This window comes from Mesoplodon mirus, assembly GCF_964341445.2.
Source record: "Mesoplodon mirus genome assembly, chromosome: 4".
Taxonomy (NCBI): Eukaryota; Metazoa; Chordata; class Mammalia; order Artiodactyla; family Ziphiidae; genus Mesoplodon; species Mesoplodon mirus.
The window spans coordinates 74,718,827-74,746,005 of record NC_138979.1 but is presented as its reverse complement, the minus strand read 5'-3'; the positions used below and the strand labels follow the sequence as shown (position 1 = coordinate 74,746,005).

General features: G+C 38.5%; 1 protein-coding gene across 3 annotated transcripts in view; it reads left to right on the top strand.

The window, feature by feature from the left end:
• LRRC28 (leucine rich repeat containing 28) overlaps window positions 1–27,179 on the top strand; it is a 197,313-nt gene that overhangs the window by 115,101 nt on the left and 55,033 nt on the right. For 2 of the 3 annotated variants that reach the window (XM_082617892.1, XM_082617894.1), the window contains exon 6: window positions 19,982–20,188. In XM_082617892.1, coding sequence (XP_082474018.1) covers window positions 19,982–20,188 — 207 coding nt within the window. The remainder of the gene's footprint in view (window positions 1–19,981; window positions 20,189–27,179) is intronic. The other variant, XM_082617893.1, reaches the window with a different exon arrangement.

Here is a 27,179-nt window from a genome sequence, read left to right as displayed (position 1 = left end):
ATGAAACTATAGTGAAATATGATAAGAGTGAAGATGGGAGAAATATGCTGATACTGTTTGAGCCCCCACAAATAATCACTCCCTTAGTCTTACTGTATCATGATGTGAACCAAATTCAAGCTGTTTCTGGCCCATGATATGGACAAATTAAGGAATGGATTTGGATTTTCCAAACTGGATGGATATGGTTACACCTTCCCAAATGTGAAAAGGATGTAATAGTTGAACAAATACACCCAAATTCTAAATTCACAAAGACAAAATCATTGTTAATTTCTTCAAATTATTCCAGTAAGACTGTGGTTTACCTTTTGATAGCGTTTCTAAATATTCCGTAAACCAAGAAAGCATCATTGCTGTATGAGTGCCCCTGAGCTGTCATTGAACACATTCAACATATGTTATTCTGGGGATGCCAATCTTCTTTAAACCTTTTTAAAAATTTTTTCTTTTTGACTTGCCTTCAGAGTTTGAGGCATGTAGTTTTCAATGAAATTGATGGTGGCAAATCCTTATCCTTTTTGGGGTGGATTTGATTCCTAGTATCCATGAATTGATTCTATATCAAGATCTTAAGGCAATTACAAAATAAGAATTTCAATAGATATGAAGGAAAAAACATATAATTGTATTTTCTTTGCTGGCTGACAACCTTGAAGGACAATATTTATTTGCTTATCTAACTTCTGAAATTCTTGCTGAAATTTTAGGTACATTATTTTATAGTCACTCTTTGTAAGTTATATACATTATATATTTTTCTCTAAAATTGTATCAAATATAGCAAACCATACACGAGAGTTTGAAAATGCATAAGAGTCTGGGGCAGCTAGTCTTCTGTCAATAATCTCTTTAATCTCATAGAGTACTCCCATCAAGTTCACAGAGATAATTATAAGGCATTGGGGAAAACAAATTATATTCAGTATGCAACAATCCTCTGGCAGTCTTGGATTTCACATTTACTTTTTCAAGGATCTGTGAGTTGTCTCAAAGTTCCACAACAGATTTGAGTCATAAATTGTGAGGCTTCTGTGCAGCTGTGACTCAGGTCTGTGGTTGCTTAACAAGTGAGACAGTTTAAGAGTTTTAAATTAATCTTAATTCTTAATTAATCTTAATTCTTTGGATTAATCCAAAGAATATTTACTGAGCACGTACCATGAGTTAGACACTGCTAGGTGGTAGGGATATAGCAGTACAGAAGACAGTCAAAGCCGCTGCCTGTTCTTATGACATTTATTTTCTAGTGGGAGGCACAGACTATGGTTTTTAAAAAATTAATAAACAAAATAATGAAAGATTGCATTAAATACAGGGAAGGAAATAGCTACAGTTGAGAAAGAGGGGTCCTATTTAATTAGAAAGTCTGGGAAGGTCATTGTGAGAATTGTGATAGTGAAATTCTGAAAAACAAGAATGAGCTCAGTTTGAGGAGTTAGGCAAAGAACATTCCTGGCAGAGAAAACAGCAGATTCAAAGGCTCTGAGGGACGAAGTTCCTTGACACTTTCTCGGGCCAGAAAGAAGGGCAGGGTAATTGGATTGTAGTGAGGTGGATGAGAGGCAGGCCAGGACTGATTGGGGGACCTTGTTTGCTAATAAGATGGTGTTTTAAGATTTTATTCATGTACAGTGGGAAGCCAGAGCAGAGTTTGGCACAGGGAAGGAATGTGATCTATGTCTTAGTATCACTTTAGCTTCTGTGTATAAAATGGATTGGAGGGGGCCTGGAAGTAAGAAGACCAGTTAAGGAGGCAGTTTGATGAGTTCAAGCAAGAGAGAATAGTGGTGCCGGGCTCAGTGTGGTAACAGTGGAGGCAGAAAGAAGACAGATTTGATACATATTTTGCAGTATGGCCTGTCACGGGACACTCAACAAACAGCCTTTGTTCTCTATTTGTCTCTACCTGTAGAGGAAGTGCCAAGTTATAGTACTGTTCCCAGATTTGGTCATTACCCAGTTCAAAAATATCATCCATAAAATAAGATGGTTTATTATATACTTTTTTTTGTTTTAATAGATCTGGTCATCCGTTAATTACTTATTCTGCATTTCTGCTTCTTTGATCTTCAGAAAGAACCAACAAGTTAGGCAAAGTATTGTGTGATCAAAAGATTTGAAAGGTGTGCTAGGGCCAGAGATGAGTAGAGCCTGGGGGTGCTTGGTTTAAGGTTAATGACAAGACAAAGGGGTGTCTCCTGCAGAGAACTCTTTCCTGCAGAAAGCTTTTTCTGCCACAAGCTGCTTACAAAGAGATATTTATATTCAGATTTTACATTTAGAATATTATGTAGTATGGTGAGCTGAAAAAAATAGAAACAAATATTTATTGATTTTCTGCCATGTACTATTGAATTATGTGAAATATTTCATCTAATCACTTGAGGTATGTGCTATTCCATTTCTTTTTTTTACAGATGATTTTTAAATTAACATCAAACCAGTGATCTAAATATTTGAGTAAATAACCCAAAGTTGCACAGCTGATGGTTTGAACCTATTTCTACATACCAGAATACGTACGTTTCACAGCCCAATCAAGAGAAAGAGAATGAATCTAGAGAGGGACACTTACTGTATATAGAATGGAGTTTGGCTGGCATTGAAATATTGTCTTTTATTTCTCTGTATGCTCTCCCTAACCCAGTGTGCTTTGGATCTCAAATTAGAGATGTTTTTAGGGGTACCAGAAAAAGCCACTGCTTGAAAGTATCAAGCCTTTTTATTGACTCTCTGTGGTCACTGGCTTGGCATGGAGTGGGTGGCTTCCCTCCCATTCCCATTTAAATTTTAGGTTAGGTCAGTATGCATCAGCAGAGAATGATGATTTTAAGGAGACTTACTGTTTTTTTGTTTGAAATTGGCACGCTAATGTTATTTTTATGCTTAGTCTAAGTACTTATTGTGTGGCAGTAATGAAATCATTTTCAGGATATTCTATAAGTAGCTGAAAAGTTAAGGTACTGTATATTTAGCATGAAAGTAAACAGTGCAAAAAAGTGTCCAAACTGATGTTTACTTCCTGAGAATTGGTGTGGTGACCCGGTGACAGCTGAAAAGAGTAGGATTCCCCTTGTATTCCAAAAAGAATGCGTTGTAACTTTACATCAGTAATACTACATTAATTTCAAGATGGCATAGCAATAAATACTTCTGAAGGTGTCAGTAAACTAATTGGTAATAAAATGAATTGTAAACAATTTTATTAAAAAGAAACATAATACCATACTGAAAAAAGATTTCAAAAAATGCAGGTAACACATTGTTAGAAATAAAAACAGCTAAGAACTGATTAAATTATATGAAATTTATAGTGAGAATAATTATTCTGATTTACAATGTTCAGATGATCAGTATATGGAATTTTTAAATATACATGTTTAATTTATATATTTAATGGAAATATTTTTAGCTTTTAGAAAGAATTTTTTAAAAAATAATTTTTGTGTTACTGTTTTTATTTTTTATTTTAACATACAGAAAAATTCACCCTTTGAGTTACGTAATCACCATCACAATCAAATATAGAAGAGTTCCAGCAGCCCCCATGATTCCTTTATGCCCCCTATGACAGCCTTCATGCACCCTGCCAGGCCCTGAAACCACTATTCTATTTTCTACTTCTATAGTTTTGCCTTTTCCAGAATATCATATAAATGGAGCCATACATTAGTACCCTTTGAGTTTGGCTTCTTTCACTTAGCATAATGCATTTGAGATTCAACCATGTTGTTATGTATATGTTATTTCCTTTTGTTACTGAGTAGTATTTCATTATATGGACATGCTGAAGTTTGTTCATTCACTGGTTGAAGTGTAATTATTTTTCTTTTGCAAAATTGTTTTGGCTATTCTAGGGCCTTTGCATTTCAAATATAAATTTTTTTAGCATCTTTATTGGAGTATAATTGCTTTACAATGGTATGTTAGTTTCTACTTTATACAAAGTGAATCAGCTATACATATACCTATATCCCCATATCTCCTCCCTCTTGCGTCTCCCTCCCACCCTCCCTATCCCACCCCTCTAGGTGATCACAAAGCACCGAGCTGATCTCCCTGTGCTATGTGGCAGCTTCCCACTAGCTATCTATTTTACATTTGGTAGTGTATATATATGTCCATGCCACTCTCTCACTTTGTCCCAGCTTACCCTTCCCCCTCCCCGTGTCCTCCGGTCCATTCTCTACATCTGCGTCTTTATTTCTGTCCTGCCGCTAGGTTCTTCAGAACCAATTTTTTTTTTTAAGATTCCATGTATATGTGTTAGCATACAGTATTTGTTTTTCTCTTTCTAACTTCACTCTGTATGACAGACTCTAGGTCCAGCCACCTCACTACAAATAACTCAATTTCGTTTCTTTTTATGGCTGAGTAATATTCCATTGTATAGATGTGCCACATCTTCTTTATCCATTCATCTGTCAGTGGACACTTAGGTTGCTTCTATGTCCTGGCTATTGTAAATAGAGCTGCAATGAACATTATGGTACATGACTCTTTTTGAATTATGGTCTTCTCAGGGTATATGCTCAGTAGTGGGATTGCTGGGTCATATGGTAGTTCTATTTTTAGTTTTTTAAGGAACCTCCATACTGTTCTCCATAGTGGCTATACCAATTTACATTCCCACCAACAGTGCAAGAGGGTTCCCTTTTCTCCACACCCTCTGCAGCATCAAATATAAATTTTAAAATCAGCTTGTTAATTTCTACTTTAAAAAGCCTCTTGGGGGCTTCCCTGGTGGCTCAGTGGTTGAGAGTCCACCTGCCGATGCAGGGGACACGGGTTCATGCCCTGGTTTGGGACGATCCCACATACCATGAAGCGGCTGGGCCCGTGAGCCATGGCCACTAAGCCTGCGCGTCCAGAGCCCGTGCTCCGCAACGGGAGAGGCCACAACAGTGAGAGGCCTGCGTACGGCAAAAAAAAAAAAAAAAAAAAAAAGCCTCTTGGGATTTTGATAAGGATTGTGTTATAGCAGTTTGGAGAGCAAGCTGTCTTAACCAGTGTTAAGTCTTCAAGTCCATAAACATGAACTGACTTCATTTATTTAGATATTCTTTCAGCAATATTTTGTAGCTTTCAGCAGATATTTTGCCTCTCAGCAGTATTTTGTAGCTTTCAGCAGATAAGTTTATTCTCAAGTATTTTCTTTTCTGGTGATGTTGTTAATAGAACTGTCTTCTTTGTTTTGTTTTGTTTTTTTTTGGCTGCTTTGGGTCTTCATTGCTGTGTGCAGACTTTCTCTAGTTGTGGCGAGCAGGGGCTACTCTTCATTGTTGTGCACAGGCTTCTCACTGCGGCGGCTTCTCTTGTTGCGGAGCACGGGCTCTAGGTGCACGGGTTTCATTAGTTGCGGCACGTGGGCTCTAGGGTGCGTGGGCTTCAGTAGTTGTGGCCCGCAGGCTCAGTAGATGTGGCTCGTGGGCTCTAGAGCACAGGCTCAGTAGTTGTGGTGCACGGGCTTAGTTGCTCTGCAGCATGTGGGATCTTCCCATGTCCCCTGCATTGGCAGGCGGATTCTTTTTTTTTTTTTTTTTTTTTAATTTTTTAATTTTTTGCTTTATAACAAATTTAATCAGTTATACATATACATATGTTCCCATATCCCCTCCCTTTTGCGTCTCCCTTCCACTCTCCCTATCCCACCCCTCCAGGCGGTCACAAAGCACCGAGCTGATCTCCCTGTGCTATGCGGCTGCTTCCCACTAGCTATCTACCTTACGTTTGGTAGTGTATATATGTCCATGCCGCTCTTTCACTTTGTCACAGCTTACCCTTCCCCCTCCCCATATCCTCAAGTCCATTCTCTAGTAGGTCTGTGTCTTTATTCCTGTCTTACCCCTATGTTCTTCATGACATTTTTTTTCTTAAATTCCATATATATGTGTTAGCATACAGTATTTGTCTTTCTCTTTCTGACTTACTTCACTCTGTATGACAGACTCTAGGTCTATCCACCTCATTACAAATAGCTCAATTTCATTTCTTTTTATGGCTGAGTAATATTCCATTGTATATATGTGCCACATCTTCTTTATCCATTCATCCGATGATGGACACTTAGGTTGTTTCCATCTCTGGGCTATTGTAAATAGGGCTGCTATGAACATTTTGGTACATGTCTCTTTTTGAATTATGGTTTTCTCAGGGTATATGCCTAGTAGTGGGATTGCTGGGTCATATGGTAGTTCTATTTGTAGTTTTTTAAGGAACCTCCATACCGTTCTCCATAGCGGCTGTACCAATTCACATTCCCACCAGCAGTGCAAGAGTGTTCCCTTTTTTCCCCACCCTCTCCAGCATTTATTGTTTCTAGATTTTTTGATGATGGCCATTCTGACTGGTGTGAGATGATATCTCATTGTAGTTTTGATTTGCATTTCTCTGATGATTAATGATGTTGAGCATTCTTTCATGTGTTTGTTGGCAGTCTGTATATCTTCTGTGGAGAAATGTCTATTTAGGTCTTCTGCCCATTTTTGGATTGGGTTGTTTGTTTTTTTGTTATTGAGCTGCATGAGCTGCTTATAAATTTTGGAGATTAATCCTTTGTCAGTTGCTTCATTTGCAAATATTTTCTCCCATTCTGAGGGTTGTCTTTTGGTCTTGTTTATGGTTTCCTTTGCTGTGCAAAAGCTTTTAAGTTTCATCAGGTCCCATGTGTTTATTTTTGTCTTTATTTCCATTTCTCTAGGAGGTGGGTCAAAAAGGATCTTGCTGTGATTTATGTCATAGAGTGTTCTGCCTATGTTTTCCTCTAAGAGTTTGATAATGTCTGGCCTTACATTTAGGTCTTTAATCCATTTTGAGCTTATTTTTGTGTATGGTGTTAGGGAGTGATCTAATCTCATACTTTTACATGTCCCTATCCAGTTTTCCCAGCACCACTTATTGAAGAGACTGTCCTTTCTCCACTGTACATTCCTGCCTCCTTTATCAAAGATAAGGTGACCATATGTCCGTGGGTTTAACTCTGGGCTTTCTATCCTGTTCCATTGATCTATCTTTCTGTTTTTGTGCCAGTACCATACTGTCTTGATTACTGTAGCTTTGTAGTATAGTGTGAAGTCAGGGAGCCTGATTCCTCCAGCTCCATTTTTCGTTCTCAAGATTGCTTTGGCTATTCGGGGTCTTTTGTGTTTCCATACAAATTGTGAAATTTTTTGTTCTAGTTCTGTGAAAAATGCCAGTGGTAGTTTGATAGGGATTGCATTGAATCTGTAAATTGCTTTGGGTAGTAGAGTCATTTTAACAATGTTGATTCTTCCAATCCAAGAACATGGTACATCTCTCCATCTATTTGTATCATCTTTAATTTCTTTCATCAGTGTCTTATAATTTTCTGCATACAGGTCTTTTGTCTCCTTAGGTAGGTTTATTCCTAGATATTTTTATTCTTTTTGTTGCAATGGTAAATGGGAGTGTTTCCTTCATTTCACTTTCAGATTTTTCATCATTAGTATATAGGAATGCCAGAGATTTCTGTGCATTAATTTTGTATCCTGCAACTTTACCAAATTCATTGATTAGCTCTAGTAGTTTTCTGGTAGCATCTTTAGGATTCTCTATGTATAGTATCATGTCATCTGCAAACAGTGACAGCTTTACTTCTTCTTTTCCAATTTGGATTCCTTTTATTTCCTTTTCTTCTCTGATTGCTGTGGCTAAAACTTCCAAAACTAGGTTGAATAAGAGTGGTGAGAGTGGGCAACCTTGTCTTGTTCCTGATCTTAGTGGAAATGGTTTCAGTTTTTCACCATTGAGGACGATGCTGGCTGTGGGTTTGTCATATATGGCCTTTATTATGTTGAGGAAAGTTCCCTCTATGCCTACTTTCTGCAGGGTTTTTATCATAAATGGGTGTTGAATTTTGTCGAAAGCTTTCTCTGCATCTATTGAGATGATCATATGGTTTTTCTCCTTCAATTTGTTAATATGGTGCATCACGTTGATTGATTTGCGTATATTGAAGAATCCTTGCATTCCTGGAATAAACCCCACTTGATCATGGTGTATGATCCTTTTAATGTGCTGTTGGATTCTGTTTGCTAGTATTTTGTTGAGGATTTTTGCATCTATGTTCATCAGTGATATTGGCCTGTAGTTTTCTTTCTTTGTGACATCCTTGTCTGGTTTTGGTATCAAGGTGATGGTGGCCTCGTAGAATGAGTTTGGGAGTGTTCCTCCCTCTGCTATATTTTGGAAGAGTTTCAGAAGGATAGGTGTTAGCTCTTCTCTAAATGCTTGATAGAATTCGCCTGTGAAGCCATCTGGTCCTGGGCTTTTGTTTGTTGGAAGATTTTTTATCACAGTTTCAATTTCAGTGCTTGTGATTGGTCTGTTCATATTTTCTATTTCTTCCTGGTTCAGTCTCGGCAGGTTGTGCATTTCTAAGAATTTGTCCATTTCTTCCAGGTTGTCCATTTTATTGGCATAGAGTTGCTTATAGTAATCTCTCATGATCTTTTGTATTTCTGCAGTGTCAGTTGTTACTTCTCCTTTTTCATTTCTAATTCTATTGATTTGAGTCTTCTCCCTTTTTTTCTTGATGAGTCTGGCTAATGGTTTATCAATTTTGTTTATCTTCTCAAAGAACCAGCTTTTAGTTTTATTGATCTTTGCTATCGTTTCCTTCATTTCTTTTTCATTTATTTCTGATCTGATTTTTATGATTTCTTTCCTTCTGCTAACTTCGGGATGTTTTTGTTCTTCTTTCTCTAATTTCTTTAGGTGCAAGGTTAGGTTGTTTATTCGAGATGTTTCCTGTTTCTTAAGGTGGGATTGTATTGCTATAAACTTCCCTCTTAGAACTGCTTTTGCTGCATCCCATAGGTTTTGGGTCGTCGTGTCTCCATTGTCATTTGTTTCTAGGTATTTTTTTATTTCCTCTTTGATTTCTTCAGTGATCACTTCGTTATTAAGTAGTGTATTGTTTAGCCTCCATGTGTTTGTATTTTTTACAGCTCTTTTCCTGTAATTGATATCTAGTCTCATAGCATTGTGGTCGGAAAAGATACTTGATATAATTTCAATTTTCTTAAATTTACCAAGGCTTGATTTGTGACCCAAGATATGATCTATCCTGGAGAATGTTCCATGAGCACTTGAGAAAAATGTGTATTCTGTTGTTTTTGGATGGAATGTCCTATAAATATCAATTAAGTCCATCTTGTTTAATGTATCATTTAAAGCTTGTGTTTCCTTATTTATTTTCATTTTGGATGATCTGTCCATTGGTGAAAGTGGGGTGTTAAAGTCCCCTACTATGATTGTGTTACTGTCGATTTCTCCTTTTATGGCTGTTAGTATTTGCCTTATGTATTGAGGTGCTCCTATGTTTGGTGCATAAATATTTACAATTGTTATATCTTCTTCTTGGATCGATCCCTTGATCATTAGGTAGTGTCCTTCTTTGTCTCTTCTAGTAGTCTTTATTTTAAAGTCTATTTTATCTGATATGAGAATTGCTACTCCAGCTTTCTTTTGATTTCCATTTGCATGGAATATCTTTTTCCATCCCCTTACTTTCAGTCTGTATGTGTCTCTAGGTCTGAAGTGGGTCTCTTGTAGACAGCATATATATGGGTCTTGTTTTTGTATCCATTCAGCCACTCTGTGTCTTTTGGTGGGAGCATTTAGTCCATTTACATTTAAGGTAATTATTGATATGTATGTTCCTATTCCCATTTCCTTAATTGCTTTGGGTTCGTTATTGTAGGTATATTCCTTCTGTTGTGTTTCTTGCCTAGAGAAGTTCCTTTAGCATTTGTTGTAAAGCTGGTTTGGTGGTGCTGAACTCTCTCAGCTTTTGCTTGTCTGTAAACGTTTTAATTTCTCCATCAAATCTGAATGAGATCCTTGCTGGGTAGAGTAATCTTGGTTGCAGGTTTTTCTCCTTCATCACTTTAATTATGTTCTGCCACTCCCTTCTGGCTTGTAGAGTTTCTGCTGAGAGATCAGCTGTTAACCTGATGGGGATTCCCTTGTGTGTTATTTGTTGTTTTTGCCTTGCTGCTTTTAATATGATTTCTTTGTGTTTAATTTTTGACAGTTTGATTAATATGTGTCTTGGCATATTTCTCCTTGGATTTATTCTGTATGGGACTCTCTGTGCCTCCTGGACTTGATTAACTATTTCCTTTCCCATATTAGGGAAGTTTTCAACTATAATCTCTTCAAATATTTTCTCAGTCCCTTTCTTTTTCTCTTCTTCTTCTGGAACCCCTATAATTCGAATATTGGTGCGTTTAATGTTGTCCCAGAGGTCTCTGAGACTGTCCTCTGTTCTTTTCATTCTTTTTTCTTTATTTTGCTCTGCAGCAGTTATTTCCACTATTTTATCTTCCACCTCACTTATCCATTCTTCTGCCTCAGTTATTCTGCTATTGATCCCATCTAGAGTATTTTTTATTTCATGTATTGTGTTTTTAATCGATGCTTGATTCATCTTTAGTTCTTCTAAGTCCTTGTTAACTGTTTCTTGCATTTTGTCTATTCTATTTCCAAGATTTTGGATCTGGGAAATAGAATCTTGGATCATCTTTACCATCATTATTCTGAATTCTTTTTCAGGTAGACTGCCTATTACCTCTTCATTTGTTAGATCTGGTGGGTTTTTATCTTGCTCCTTCTCCTGCTGTGTGTTTTTCTGTCTTCTCATTTTGCTTATGTTACTGTGTTTGGGGTCTCCTTTTTGCAGGCTGCAGGTTCGTAGTTCCCGTTGTTTTTCGTGTCTGTCCCCAGTGGCTAAGGTTGGTTTAGTGGGTTGTGTAGGCTTCCTGGAGGAGGGGACTAGTGCCTGTGTTCTGGTGGATGAGGCTGGATCTTGTCTTTCTGGTGGGCAGGTCCACGTCTGGTGGTGTGTTTTGGGGTGTCTGCGGACTTTTTATGATTTTAGGCCACCTCTCTGCTAATGGGTGGCGTTGTGTTTCTGTCTTGCTAGTTGTTTGGCATAGGGTGTCCAGCACTGTAGCTTGCTGGTCGTTGAGTGAAGCTGGGTGCTGGTGTTGAGATGGAGATCTCTGGAAGATTTTTGCCGTTTGATATGTGGAGCTGGGAGGTCTCTTGTGGACCAGTGTCCTGAAGTTGGCTCTCCCACCTCAGAGGCACAGCACTGACTCCTGGCTCCTCAATTTGTGATGATGTGTTGTCTATTCATGTATTCCACAGATGCAGGGTACATCAAGTTGATTGTGGAGCTTTAATCCGCTGCTTCTGAGGCTGCTGGGAGAGGTTTCCCTTTCTCTTCTTTGTTCTCACAGCTCCTGGGTCTCAGCTTTGGATTTGGCCCCGCCTCTGCGTGTAGGTCGCCGGAGGGCGTCTGTTCTTCTCTCAGACAGGACAGGGTTAAAGGAGCAGCCGCTTCGGGGACTCTTGCTCACTCAGGCCGGGCGAGAGGGAGGGGCACGGAGTGCGGGGCGAGCCTGCAGCGGCAGAGGTCGGCTTGTCGTTGCACCAGCCCGAGGCGCGCCGTGCGTTCTCCCAGGGAAGCCTTCCCTGGATCCCGGGACCCTGGCAGTGACGGGCTGCACAGGCTCCCGGAAGGGCGGCGTGGACAGTGACCTGCGCTCGCACACAGGCTTCTTGGCGGCGGCAGCAGCAGCCCCAGCGTCCCACGCCCGTCACTGGGCTCCGCGCCTTCAGTCATGTCTCGCGCCCGTCTGTGGAGCCCCTTTAAGCAGCGCTCTTAATCCCCTCTCCTCGCGCACCAGGAAACCAAGAGGGAAGAAAAAGTCTCTTGCCTCTTCGGCAGCTCCAGAGTTTTCCCGGACTCCCTGCCCGCTAGCTGTGGCACATTAGCCCCCTTCACGCTGAGTTCTCGCCGCCAGCCCCAGTCCTCTCTCTGCGCTCTGACTGAAGCCCGAGCCTCAGCTTCCAGCGCTGCGCGCCCCGGCGGGCGAGCAGACAAGCCTCTTGGGCTGGTGAGTGCCGCTCGGCACCGATCCTCTGTGTGGGGATCTCTCCGCTTTGCCCTACCCAGGTATGTGGGGAGTTTCTTGCCTTTTGGGAGGTCTGGGGTCTTCTGCCAGCGTTCAGTAGGTGTTCTGTAGGAGTTGTTCCACGTGTAGCTGTATTTCTGGTGTATCCGTGGGGAGGAAGGTGGCAGGCGGATTCTTAACCACTGCACCACCAGCGAAGTCCTGGAATTATTTTCTTAATTTAATTTTTGGATTGTTTGCCTTGGTATATAGAAATACAATTGATTTTAAAAATATTCATCTTGTATCCTGTAGCCTTGTTAAAAGTGTTGGTTCCTGGTGCTAGATCATGCCCAGTGGACTGGCGTGTTTGTAGGGTGCTGGCTCTCTGCCAGTCCCTGTGCATCCCTGGTGTAGGCTTATCCCCCTGGGTGTGTGCCCCCCGCCTTGTGGAGCAGGAAGGCCCCATGACTGGCCTGGATTTCTGAACCTGCTGAATGAGGCTCAGAGATGTCAAAGGACTTAACTATGGACACACAGCAATGAGCCTGGTTAGGAACCAGGCTTCCTGCTCCCTGGGCCATGAGCTGTGTCTGGAGGGTGGGGACAAGGAGGATTTGGAAGGCAGCGTCACATGGGGCAGCGACTTTAAAAAAGACAGAGCTCTTCATTTGATCAAATAACATCCAGAGGGGGCTTGGGCACATCCTCAGCCTACAAATACCTGAGCTGTGAACACTAGACCCCTGGAGCTTCAGTTTTTAGACACCTGGAGGCCTCGTGGCAAAGGAAAGGGAAGAGCATGGACTCTGGAGCCAAAGAGACCTGAATTCCAGCCTGGCCTTCACCAGGCTCTACATGGGTGATCTTGACAGTGACTAGTTCTACCTCTCTGAGCCTTAGAGGCCCCATCTGGAAAATGGGGCAATGATGCCCACCCCCTCAGAACTGTTGTTGAGGTTGAGGGTTACAGTGTAAGTAGGGTACCTCACGGCACACAGTGGATACTCCCAGGAATGAATTTCCCAAGGAGAAATGCTTTATTCCATTGAGGTGGAGAGTCTCCTTGTACTGGGGTTTAGGAGTATTTCCCAGCCCCCATCTTTCTTCCCTCCCCCCATTTCACCACACCAGCTCAGGAGGGCTTTCCTACTCTTCCTGGGTGAGGTAGGAAGAGTTCCTTGGTCCCAGTAGAGGATTTAGAACACAGAGCAATTCCCCAAGGAAACAAACAGACAAAAAATAATAAAGTGTTTATTAGTTCCGATAATTGTTATTAATTGCTTAGTATTTTCTACTAAGGAGCATGTCATATGTGAATAAAGAAAGTTTTACTTCTTTTCCAGTCTTGATATTTCTTGTGAGTTTATTTGTTTTGCCTTATTGCATTTGCTAGAAACTTGAGTAGAGAGAGTGCATCTTCTTGCCGTGTGTGTATTGTTCCCCTAAACATAATAAGTAATTATTCTCTTGCTGTTTTCAAGATTTTCTGGTCTTTCACAGTTTCTGATGTGTATAAGTGTGGATCTCTTTGTGTTTATCCTACTTAGTATTTATGGAGTCTCTTGGATCTTTAGAGTAATATTTTTCATCAAAATTTGGAATTTATAGCCACTATTTTTTCTAATATTTTTTTCTTCTCCTTCATTCTCCTTTTCTTTTTATGGGAATCCTGTCACACATATGTTTGTGCAGTTGGTTTTGTCCCACAGATCTCTAACCCTGTTCACTTTACTTCAGTCTTTTTGGCTGGTTTCTATTTGGATAATTTTTGTTACCTGTTTATCACTGATTTCTTGTTTGCCTATTTGGACCTGCTGTTGAGGCTCTCTAGTGAATTTTTCTTTTCACTTGTACTTTCAACTCCCAAATTTCTGTTTTCTTATCTCTATTGAGAATATGTTTTCTGTTTTTCGAGTCATTGTCATCATAATTTCCACCAGGTCTTTAAACTTATTCTTTTAGTTCTTTCAACATATTTATTATAGCTGCTTTTTATTATAGCTGCTGTCATTGTCTGCTAAATCCAACATAGGGGTCCACTTAGAATCAGTTTCTATTTACTCATTTTTTCCTAGACATGGGTTACCCTTTCCTGTTTTATTGTATGTCTTATAATTTTTTTTAACTGTACATTTTAAATGATATATTTTAGCAACTCTGGATCCTGATTATTTTTTCCTACCTAAAGATTGTTGCTATCTTATTTATCTTAGTAATTTGCCTGGACTAAAAATATGAAATTCATTTCCTCCACAGTGACTGATGTCTCTGTTTCATGTTTTTTTGTTGTTGTTACTATTTTTGTTTTAATTTTTAAGCCTAGCTTTCTATGATTTGGCCCTGTGTCTGTGTAACTTAGTGGTTGAACACCTTAAGCTAGTAAGGCTCCTATCCTCTGCCAGTGGATCTGTGCGTGGATTCAGAAACACATTTAATGTTTAGGCAGTTTTCAACTTTACCCCAGCTATTATTTTCTGTTGGGCCCTCTCTTTTCTCCTCTGTGCATGTGTGCAAGTTCTGTGTAGTCCTGGGATATGTAAATAGCTGGAGCCCTCTGTGGTCTCCCTTGTGCTTGCGCACCACCTCCTGTCAGCCTGGGATATATGGAGAGTCTATGAAATACTTTCTGACTGCTTTATATCCCATTCTTTGTTGTTGCAATTCTGGCTTACCTGCCCATTCCATTGCTTTCCCCAACCAGGAACCCCTCAGCCTCCTAAAAATCATTGGTCTTTCATGTTTGCTTGTGACCAAGATTACTAATTATTACTGACAACAGTACTGGGTACGGGTTTTTCACCTTTTGTTCCAAATCGACTCCCTGACTTTTGTTCCAAGTCAGCTCACTCTGTCAGTGAAGCTGTTGGTTCTTTGCAGTCTGCCCTGCCGTATTAGAACTATTGTCCTAACCAAGCTGGATGGGGGAATAGGAGCCACCCCAAGGAAGCATGCCACAGATTTCTGTTCTTCTAATCTGAAGTGCAGTAGTTTTTCATGAGTAAGCTCTTCTCTATTTGTTGAAAAGCATAGGTCAATTTCCAGAGTACTGAAATGGTTGCTTTTGATAATTTTATAGTTGCTTTTTCAGCAGAGGATTTGGCGTCCTTCTCAATCCATCATACTGGAAGTTCCAGCTTTTGGGGGGGGGGTCATTGTTTGCATGGCATATGTTTGTATTAATTTATGTTTTATCTAGCTATGTATTTATATTTTAAATGGATTCCTTTTAGATGGAATATGCTAAGGTCTTGTTTTTAAGTCCAGTCTGGTCATCTCTTTTAATTGGTATTCTCAGGCTATTTGCTTTTAATGTTATTATTGATCTTGTTAGATTTAGGTCTGCCATTTTTTATTAGTTGTCTGTTTGTAACATCTGGTTTTCTTTCTTTGTTCCCTTTTGCCTGCCTTTTTTGGTATTATTTGAATATATGTTTTGTATTCTGTTTTAATTCATTTATTGGCTTTTTGGGTTTATCTTTTTTGGGGTATTTATCTTATTTTTAGTTATTGCTTTAGGGATTACATTATACAGATCTTTCAAAATCTGCTTTGGAACTCCTTTTACATTACCCCACTGACCTTTGTGTTACACTTATAAGTAGTATGCCATATATTGAAATGCTTTCAGCAGTTATGCGTAACTTAACTTAAAAGGAGAAAAGTGATAGTTTGTTATATTTACCCAGATATAATAATTCTTAAATTTGAAGACATAATGTCTAAAACTTCAAAAATTTGGTGAAAGACATAAATTTACAAATTTAAAAAGGTCAGCAGACTCCAAATAGGATAAATTCAAAGAAAGCCATTTACAGATACATCATAATCAGTCTGCTAATGACTAAAGATAAAGAACAATTCTTGAGAGCACCTAAAGAAATAATGATTCAAATAATTGTGGATTTCTCCTCAGACACCATGGTGGTTGGAAGACAGTGGAACACCATCTAAAAGTACTGAAAGTAAAGAATGGTCAACCCTGAATTATGTATCTAATGAAAACAATTTCTAGGAATTACAATGATATAAAGACATTCCCAGGGAAACTAAGAGAATTTATTGCCAGCATACCTACTCTAAAAGAAATAAAATTTCTTCAGGCTGGTGGAAATGATATAAGCAGGGTACTTGGTCCTCAGCAGAGTATATAAGAGTATCCTGTTGTCCTGGCCTCAGTATAGGTTCTGAACTTGACCAAATTTGCTAGATGTATGTTTAGCTGATAGTTTGCCAGTTTTTCACTTGAGCTCACACTTTGGGCTCTGTTTCCTTATTCCTGCATGATATATTGCTACCCCAGGTTTATTTCCTGTCTCTTCTGTTTAAGTTAGAATCTTAGATAAAGTTTGTTTGACTCTGTTATTTTCTAAAAATGTGCTTCCCATTAGCTGAGCTTAATAAGTATATTTTTTAATTTTGTTAGAATAAAGATGCCATGTATAGTCTTATATTTGTGGCCTGTTTTAAAATGGTCATGAAAATTATGTTTAATTCAGTCCACCTGAGAAGCTATTTAATTTTATTTCTCTCTCTTTCCCAAATACTTTCATAGGATGACAAAATCGTTAATTTTCCAACTATATTATATATAGTATTTTACTCAGTATTGTAATTGGAGTAATATTATAATTAGCTCAGGTTTTTTCTAACAAATGAAAAGGCCTATATATTAAGCTACTTAGACAAAAATGTCCTTTTGTTACATTTGTTCATTTAATACATGCAGTCCTGCATATTTAAGTCTTGTTCATCACATATAGGAAATAAGAAATGTCAGCTCCTGTTTCCTCTTCCCATTCCTTAGTACTTTGACCTTTGATACTGACAGTATGTGTTCTTTTCTTTGTCAAAAGTGTTATTAATTTTAATATCTGAAAATGTATGCATATCTGTTAAAACAGCGTGTGAATATTGATCTGTTAAAAGTAAATAATCAGGGCTTCCCTGGTGGCGCAGTGGTTGGGGGTCCGCCTGCCGATGCGGGGGACACGGGTTCATGCCCCGGTTCCGGGGGGATCCCGCATGCCGCGCAGCGGCTGGGCCCGTGGGCCATGGCCGCTGGGCCTGTGTGTCCGGAGCCTGTGCTCCGTGGCAGGAGAGGCCGCAACGGTGAGAGGCCCGCGTGCTGCAAAAAAAAAAAAAAAAAAAAGTAATCAAATTATAGAAAATTTAAATTCATAATCACATATTGTTTCCCCATTTCACAGTACAATAAGGCAATGCTGAATCAAAATGGTGGACAGTTGCAAGCCTTAGTAGTTTTTGCAGCCATGTCAAAACACTGTTTTACACAGTTATTTATTTTTGAAATAATGGTGAAAATAGTTTATTTTGCTTTACTCCCACGTGATATTTCATGGATTTTTCAAATTCCTTTAAGTAGGTGGCTTACAGGTACTGCAATTCAGAAGTATTGGTATAATTAAAATTTTTTTTCTACAGAAAGATTAAGTTTTTAGCATTGGCATCACCATACTTAGAGTATAATAGTCTAGAAACTTGAAAATTATCTTTGACTTTTTTCCTGTTTCACCATTTTCCATTTCCAACCAAGCATACTCTCTGCTTTTCTTAAAATATCTCTGGAATTTACCTGTAAGCTCTGTCACACTGCCTCTGTTCTCATCAACTGTCTACTTGTTTTTCCAGCCTACAGTCTCTTTCCATTTCATTGCTTTCTGCATATTTACCATTTTCATATTTCCAAAAGAGTCCTTTCATCCTTTGAGAATCTTCAGGAAGTGTTCTGTTCTCACTGTGATAATTCCAAACTTCTCTACCCAGTATTCATTATCATCCATGTCTCCACCAAGCCCTCTGTATTGAACTTATTTTCTGCTTTTTTTCCCATTGGTATCTTTGGTACTTGTCGGGTCTCAAATAGTCCATTGTGCATGTTGTATTTATTTTTTCACTTGCATGCCTTTCCTCATGCTTTCAACCCCATCCCCATGCCTCACTTGAAATGCTATATCCATTTTCTTTTTGACCTATTCGAGGTCTCATTTCCTTCAATAAATTTTGCAAAAGCTTCTCCAACCCTTCATCTAACTCTTCCTGAGCTCCTATCACACAATGTCTTTTATATGTAATGTGATTCTCAGTGGCAGAAACCTTGTCTCATTCTTCTCTCAGCACCTGGCTCTGTGGTGTGTAAGCTGATTCGTTGCATTTCTGTCCCATTTCACTCCCCTAATAACTATAAAGTGAGGTCAGGAAGATTTCTTGTTTCTTTTTCTTTTTATTCAATTCTAAAACATGTTCTTCTGTCAACTCCCTCACCCCCACATGCCCCATCAGAAGCAATCTGAAATAGATAGGCAGACAGACTTAGCTAGAGGAAATACTGTGCTAATGGAGCCAAGAGTGAAATTGACCCCCATGTGCATCAGTTAGGTGAAAACAGAACAAAACTCCCATTGGGAGTCACAGACTGTTCATTGAATCCTATCTCCTGTCTTCAAATATGTATTTGTGTAGTATTGGGGAAATGAGAAAATAAAGTGTGAACTTCCTAGCACAAATCCCTTCTATATATTAGTAAAATAACTAGAAATTAATGTATTTTTGCACTTGTATTACTTTTATAAAAAATAGTTATTAAAAACACTCCTGTTAAGAGTAAGTATATAACAAAGACCAGCAAACTTTTTTTTGTAAATGGTGAGATACTAAATGTTTTTAGGCTTTGCAGGCCACATATGGTCTCTGTCATATGTGTAAGTATATATGTTTTCTTTCTTATCATTGTTGTTGGGTTTTACCGCACTTAAAAATAACCAGTCTTAGCTTGCGTGCAGTACAAAAGTGGGCCATGGGCCACATTTTGCCTGTGAGCCATAGTTTGTCAAGCTGTTTGCCAATAAGAGAAGCTAATCTGTGTAACTGGACATCTAAGAGGCAGAAGATTTTCTCTCCAATAGCGAAGACATTGCTCGTACTAATCCAAGTCCTGAACAAACTGGAATGTGCCCAGTGGGGTGCATTCAAGTGAGGGGGATCATGAGAAACCTTAACCTGAGAGGAACAGCTTGTTGAACAGGGTCAGGTTGGAGAAGTGAGAGGTGGCATTACAGTGGTCTTCAATACGGAAGTTCCGTGATACAAGAGAAGCAGACTTGTCCTGCACAGTGCTCCCTGTAGAGCTTCGAGTGCAGTGTGCTGTCCAGGACAGAGTAATGTCCTTCCCCTAGAGACTGGTTAGCAGAACCTCCTCTGCTCTGAGTGCTTCCTGGTGGTTTTCCCTGAGAAGAACAGAATACCTTATAAAGAACTCCCCCTGCCGCCCACCATTTCAGAAGTGGTGATTTGGTGTATGACAGGGACATAATTGTCTCACCATGGAATAGATTACAAATATAGACACCAATAATGAAGGAATATTGGAGTCAATGGAAGGATTTCATTCAGGTGGGATTAAAGTAAATCTTCATAGGATTTGGGGTTTTAAAAGAGGAACCACATGGCTAAACAATATTACCTTACAATAATTTCATTTTTATTATTATATTCTTAACTGTGATGAAAATTTCAAAAGATAAAAGATAAAAGACTCATTCTTAGTCCAGAAATTTTCTACTTAGTTCACATGAACAAGGTGCACTTACTGGGATACTATAATTTATATTTTTAAGTCTCCTACTATCTACTTAGATAGAAGGTAAAAACCATAAAAGTAGCAAGAACCAGGTACCATGAAGTGACTGTAATTCTTCTTCTTTCATATTTGCAACAACTTTTGATTCATCGGGAAGCAGAAGCCATAGTAACAGACTTTTGGCTCAGATTCATCACTTTGTGTTTCTCCTTTCTCCAATGCCAGCACTTTTCCCTTTTTAAAAAAATTCTGGCAGACTAATTTAAAGACACCTACTTAAGTTGGATTATTTGTATACTGGACCTAAATCCTGCACTTCAGTATTAATGTCTATGGAAATATTTGCAGCTACTAATTTTATTTGGTTGAACTGTTACAGTGTTGATTCATTTTATTTAATTTATTTAATTAATTCATTTAATCAGGATGCAATTTATCTTGATTTTGGTTGTAGAGGTTGGCGATTTGAAGGAGCTGCAGACACTAGACATTTCTACCAATCGTTTGCTAACTTTACCCGAGAGGCTTCACCTGTGCCTTTCTCTGCAGTACCTCACTGTGGACCGAAATCGTCTGTGGTGTGTGCCGCGCCATCTCTGCCAGCTCCCCAGCCTCAACGAGCTCTCCATGGCTGGAAACCGTCTTGCATTTTTGCCGCTTGGTAAGTAATCATGTTTATGTGGTAAAGCAAAACAGCTAAAGAACAAGATGGAAAGTCTCTGTTTCCTTAACTAGGAAGGATTAGTTTCCTTCATTCTGTTTATCTTGAAGATGCTTCTCTAAATCCATTTTTGCAGTGAACAAAGCATCATTCCCAGTTTTAAAAGTTTATTTCTGTTAGGGATTTCATATTTTAAAAAACTTGTGCTAAAAGTTTGTTTAGAGACAAAATATATGAGATATGAGATGATTTACTCAGAGAAAGGAATTAAAATATATGTGTATGTATATTTTATATATATAAAATTATAAAATTGACAAGAGGTATTGAGCAATATGAAAGAATAGCTACTGTACAAATATATCTGCTTACATGTTGACTTTTATGTAGAAAAACGTTTATTGAGTATCCTAATGATTAGTATTGCCAGATAACCAGACTAGAAAATTTTAAAGACTTTTGAACTGCCTGCTGAGCTAGAAATGTCACCCTGGCTAATAAATAACATACTTTGCACTGTAGATCTCTGTAGCGGGCCCATTTTGATATATGTTAAAGAACATAGACCTTTAATAAACAATATATTTATTTTTACTGAGAATTGAATTATTTTGTTAACTTGTAAGAAGCAAAACTGCCATTTTAAAAAAAATTAAAATTTGAAGGCCCACAGAACCCTAAACTGTTAGAATAAGCATCATATAATCTTATTCATAAAAGCATTTTTTATGAGTAATTTGTCTCTGAGGGCAATGAAGTGAATAATTTACTAGCCCCTAAAAGGAAATATTTTCCACCATAATACAGTGTACATATTATTTTCAATTAAAAACCTCTTTAAGAAAACTTGAAAATCCTGAGAGACATGAACATCAATTTGAGTAATAATAAATAATTATCCAATTTAAGAAGATTACTTTTCTATAAATATAATTAAATTCTTTTTAAAAATTAAGAAAATAAAGTAAAACCATTTCAGAAGCAACTTACATTTCTAAGAAATCAGAGTTTTTTTTCAAGTGAGAAAATTATTGAATATAAATTGATATTAGAAAACAAATATACCTGCTGCATAAACCACAGGTTGTAGAACAATTATAGTGGACAAGCATCAAGTTACAAATCTAAAGATACAGGTTCTAGATTAGCTGCACCACTTTGTAGAGCATTACCTGGAGTAAATCACCAAAACCTCTCTGAGCTTCATTTTCCTTGTTTGTAAACCAGAAATAACAATGTTTATCCTGCTTACTTTAGAGTTATTTTCAAGTTGAATAAAATAGCTGTTTTTATCCACTCCAGCTGTGGTTCCTCATCCCCCTAGTCAATTGCTACTCATTCCTACCTGCTGTTTCACCAGTGACAGCCGAGCATGTGCTGTGGTGGCAGTGGTGTTGGGAGAAGAGAGGGAAGCCATTCCAGTAGGCGGCTGACCACTGTTAACGGTTGGGGTGCCAAGGAGTGACATTGTGTGTCCTGCTCAGTGGTTACAGCAGCAGATGACCTGAGTGGCAGTGGCTAGTGCAAAGTGATAGAAATGGCTGTGGGGTAGAGGATAGATTTCACTACACTTTGCCCGGCTGCTTTCTGCTTTCAGTTATGTACTGGGGCATCTTCTCTGTGCACTGTGGTGAGTGCTGCTGTGGCTACAGAAGTGGGCATCCCTTCTTCAGCACTCAGTGTTCAGTAGTAAGGAGAACCTAACAAGTTAGTTTCTATCTCCAGGTTTCTTGTCACCCACAAAGCCTTGCCTCTGTGATAGAGGAGGTTTTCCTTTGTGAACTTGTTAATATGTTATCAAAGAGAGGCAAGAGGGTCTTCACTGAGTTCTGAGGAGGGTCCCTCCCAACATTCAAGGTCACCATAACTCTCAAACCTGGGACTGTATACAGCCCAAGATATGGAAGCAGCTTCCACACTCCCCTGGGTGCCATCTCAACTCACAAGGCTCACAGCCCTGACAGGACACAGGCCTGTGGGCAGGCTTTACTCTACTTTAGAAAGACATACAAGCAAGAGGATGGTGATAAGATCATCCAGTGAGAAAGAAACAGGCTGCCTGAAGCAATGCTCTGCCCTGGTCTCAGAGAACAGCATGAGTAAAGGGCCAGGGGGCCAAGACAAGCACTGGTGGCCTTTCTGTGTTGTTGGGTTGGATGATCTTTGTAAAGAAATGGGTGGGACAACCAGAGAGCTACAGTATGAGGTTGCCCAAAGAGGGCTTCAGAAGAGCAGAGACAGCATAATCTATGAAGATGAGGAAATTGAAGCTGACAGAAATAACAATCTTCTCAGTCTCATTTTGGTTTTTGATTTTTGTTTTTGACACCATTGAAGGTGGATTTGGAAAGGGAATTCAATTAAGTCTTTAGGAAGAAAATAATTAAGTTCATAGCTGTCCTTCCATGGAGTTTGTGTACTTGAAACCCTTCCTTGAACTCCTTTCTGATACAGCAAAGCCATCTGATGCTAAGAACTATGCGGGACAGAGTCAAATGAAGCAGGCAGCTGCTGGCACTGCCTTTCCTCAGAGAACTAAACTGTTCCTGGAAACCTGGCATATAAGGATGCCTCTTTACAATAGTTAGGAGATACGGTGTGTATACACATACACATAACTACAGTTTTCAAATAGAAGGCTCCTATGTTTAACCATGATTCTGATGTAGAACTTGAGTGTTTATGAAATGGGTGCTTTAATATTGCTGCCTGTGATTGGAGGTAGGAGTCTTATTTTGGGGAGCTACTCACTGAATTCAGTTTCTTGCCAAAGAACTTTGACTTAGGAGAAAAGCAGTTTTTTATGGGGCTTTTTAAATGTATGTCAGATTACAGCCTCTTCAAAAAGTGACTACAGAAGCTATAGTAAGGATGACTTAAATCACTTGTAATACTATCAAAATCATTAACACTCGTGGAGTGTGTTCTTTTTAAGATGAAAAGTTGTATCAAGAAAGGAGGATGTTCCTGCTATAACTATACCATGACAGCTGAATGACAGATTAGTCTACACACAGAAGCTCTGTTCCCACTGCTATCAGTGAGGAGGAGGGGAAATTAATAACTTGAGCCTCATGCTATGAGATTTAATAGAGGCCTTGGAACATGAATATTTGTTGTTGATTCAATATAGCTTTGTTGACTAAATAGCTCATAAAGATCTGACTCACCTCTGGGCTTCTGAAAATTTAGGAAAATACAAAGAAAAGAGTTTTTTCCTGTAAGGCTTTTTTACTAGGTTTACTGGTTTCTCTTGCATAATTAATAAGCCATTATTCAGTAATGTTTACAACTTATTTAATGTTGAATAATAGATACAAGTACTGTGAGGTTGCCCATGTACAGACTGACTATGGAAGAGCATTTTTTAGTTAGCCCCCAGGAAGTGCTGTGTCAGCTAAACTCAATGTCAGGAACTTCTGTAGTTTAAGAAAACAAAAGTTGCACCCACGGTGGCAGGTGGAATTTTTGAGTGTTAATTTAGAAAACAGTGAATGAATTCTTAACTAAGAACAAATGACATTGAGATTTACGGAGTATCCTGGTGTATAAACTACCATGTAGTAAACCCCAAAGTTAGTGAGAAAACAGCTTCCTACCAATGGGTAATTATTTATGCTTCTAAATCAGTCCCAGAGTTGTTGTTCCTTGGACATTCTAGTAGTGAAGTATTTATTTTCTCAGGAGAAGTTATTCTGTGTGCCAAGGACGTGTGCTATGAGTGAAATGACAGCTCCTTTATTGCTGTGGGTTATACCCTATAACTTTGATAGGGATGTAAAACCGGCCCTTTATCACATAACAGGAGATCACTCCAATTTTTTATAGTAGCTGTAGTCGTTTTTCCTTTGTAGGAGCTGGATACATTGTGTAGGGGGAAAAAAAGTTTATTCCAAGTATTGTTGCAGTTTTAGAAAGTAGCTTGTAGGCATTTTCAAAACCCATGCTGAAATCTCTTCTTTTGTTGCAAATGGCATATAAAAGACACAAATTTTTAACTACACTTGTTTTTTCTATTACTTCTCGTTCCTGCTTTCTCTGTATCTGCTTAGAAGGTCAGGGAAAGAATTGCTGTTTACTGTTTTTTAAGGAAATATTTAAGTCCACAAAGTGAAGCTATTAGAACTTCAACTCCAGGATGGAAACCAGATGGAAACCAATTAATAATTCCTTAATCTCAGACTTAGAGATGCATGTAAACTGTACTTTACTGAACCATGGAATGTATTTGATCTACAGCTTGAAGAAGTACTGCCTTGAGGTCATTGTTTAATGGGAATAGTTTGCAAAGTTTGTAGCCTTAAATACGTTTCAGTGCTAAAATGTTTCTTCTGGTTCAGACCAGAAGTCCCAGAGGTTGGAATCAGTCTTATTTTTGATAGAAGGTATCTTCTGCTTTCCAAGGAGGGACCCAAACATGCCATTAAAATCGTGTTCTGTAGAGACTATTGGGCAGGTCTCTAATCAAAGGCATAATGAATAAGGAGAAAAGAAAGGCTTGAAAACAAGGTTCAAAAACTAGTAGTGGGAAGAAGTGAGAGGGGAGTATTCTGTTAACTAAAGTTTATATGACCCTATTTCAGGAGCAAAGTTGTAACTCTGCAGTGTGTATTTGTTCAAGAAAATGGATGTGCAGTCCTCCTTTTTGAGCTCTATCTTTTTGCAAGAATTTATAACAAAAATTTTTCATCCTGGTGCTGCTTACTCATATGACTTTTTCCACTGTCTTAATGATCCCCTCTGCTTTATTTATTTTTTTATCATGTCAGGCCTTTGCTCTTGCCTTAAAGTTTTCTTAGGGCATTAACAGGATTATTTAATATGGCTGAGTTAACAGGATTATTTAACATGGCTTCTACAGTGTGGGCAGACATTGACTTTACTATGCTAATATATGAAGAGAAAAGTTCACCTAGAGTAGGTGAACTTTAAAGGGACAAATGTATATTTTTCTCAAAGTTTTGGAATATAGGATTTTGGAGTAGGCAGTGATTAATATGAAAAAGTGAACCCTGTTTTCCTCAGATATCAATTTAAAAAAAGAATTGCTGCTTATTCTTAAAAAGGTACAGATGTGAAACAAAAATAAGTAGTGTGAGGTCTAGATTCATGAGCAGAATCTTTGCCAGTGAACTTTTTGTTAATTTGGTTTTCTAAATAGTGGCAAGAATGTACTACGGTACAAGCAAAGTCTGGAAGATGTTGTCAGTTGACTTTAAAGCAAGAATCTAGAGTTTCTGTCAGTCTTAGTTTTCAGCCAAGTTCTTAAATTTGGGGAGAGGGAGGACAGGTCCCAGTCCAGCTGAGCAAGAGCTGAAGGTAAGATGCAGAGTGAAGATGTTTTGCTCTCCGCGCTGGCTGCCCTGGCCTAGAAGATGTGTTACTGTAATGCCCAAGCCTGTGTGGGACAGTCAGCATGAAGGCTCCTTCTCTAGGATCTTCTCTGAAGGAATTCTTGGTATTTCTTGCAACTGGTGCCCTAAATCTGTAAGTCAGAACTACCCCATCACTTATCTCATCTTTTAACAGAAGCCAAGGGATATTTTGTTCATCATTTATCTCCTTGTCAGTGTCTCCTGACATCACACCTGGATGCTTGGGCATGCCCGTCCTCAGGTGCCCACTGCACCCATGCAGCCTGCTAGGTAGTGTCACTTCCTACATTATGTGGGAGAGCCCTGCTTATATGGAAATGATCTGTTAAGGGAGGCTGCCTAACTAATGTCATGGTGAAGCAGGCAGGCATGCTTTTAAATTCCAGCTCTACCATTTAATAGCTGTATGATCTTGAGCTTAGAAAAGCTATTTAATTTATCTAAGTCTCAGTAATGGGGTAATATTAATACCTACTTCATAACACTTTTGTGAGAATTAAATAAGATTTAAAACACTTCTATGACTCATAAATACTACATAAGCACACAATCAATATAAACTTTTATTGTTTGACTAGACTTTTAGAAAGGGTTGGGACAGCTTGTGTCTTATACCCTAAGCATCTAGCACAGTGTTTTGCCCATTGCTTATAATAATTTCTTTATTACTTGACTGTGCAACACAAGTAGAGATGCTAATGCTTGAATATTTAAACCAACTGCAGAGGAAGCCTTCAGTCATTCAAATTCACTAAAATCAATTTATTTTAATTTAATAGTTGATGATCTACTGTGTGTAAAGTATCTTATTAAATTCACTGTGAAATCTTATTTGGTAAAAGTTGAATAGATCAGGGAGCTGCAAGAGGGAAGAGATATGGGGACATATGTATATGTATAACTGATTCACTTTGTTATAAAGCAGAAACTAACACACCATTGTAAAGCAATTATACTCCAATAAAGATATTTTTTAAAAAGTTGAATAGATCAGAAAGAATATGATTATGTAAAAGATTTAGCGGAGTGTGTGTGTGTGTGTGTGTGTGTGTGTGTGTATTTAGAGAAACTAGCACTTTAAAAAATTCATTATTCTGAATAAGTAGTCAAAAATTTCTCTTTGTCAAACGCATCATGTAGGTAATTTAATTAGTTTTAAAGATAATTTTGGAATACACTGTAAATTACTCTGAATTCATTGTGAAGAAACCCAGTTTTTATAGTAATTAAAAATGTAATTGTGACTAATAATCTACCTGATTTATTGAACCACAATAATTGGAATTACATTGATAGAACATTCCAAACAACCTGTTTTGGTCTATTGCTTTCATGTGTGGTTTCTATTGCCCCATCATTTTGTTGAAGAGAATATATCATTCACCTTTTGATAAAATAAATGAGTTTCATGCTGGTTAGTGTGCAGTAAACAGATCCTATTTGGTCTGGCGCACGCTGTCATTCTATGCTTGCTTTTACAGTTACAGTTAAAAGAGTAATAGCCTCAACACACAGGAGGTTTTTGTTCCATCTTCAGCCATGTGGACTGCATATGCCGGGGCCTTGAAGTTTAAGGAGAGAGAGAGAATTGGAGTTTATGCAGGACTGTTAGCTTT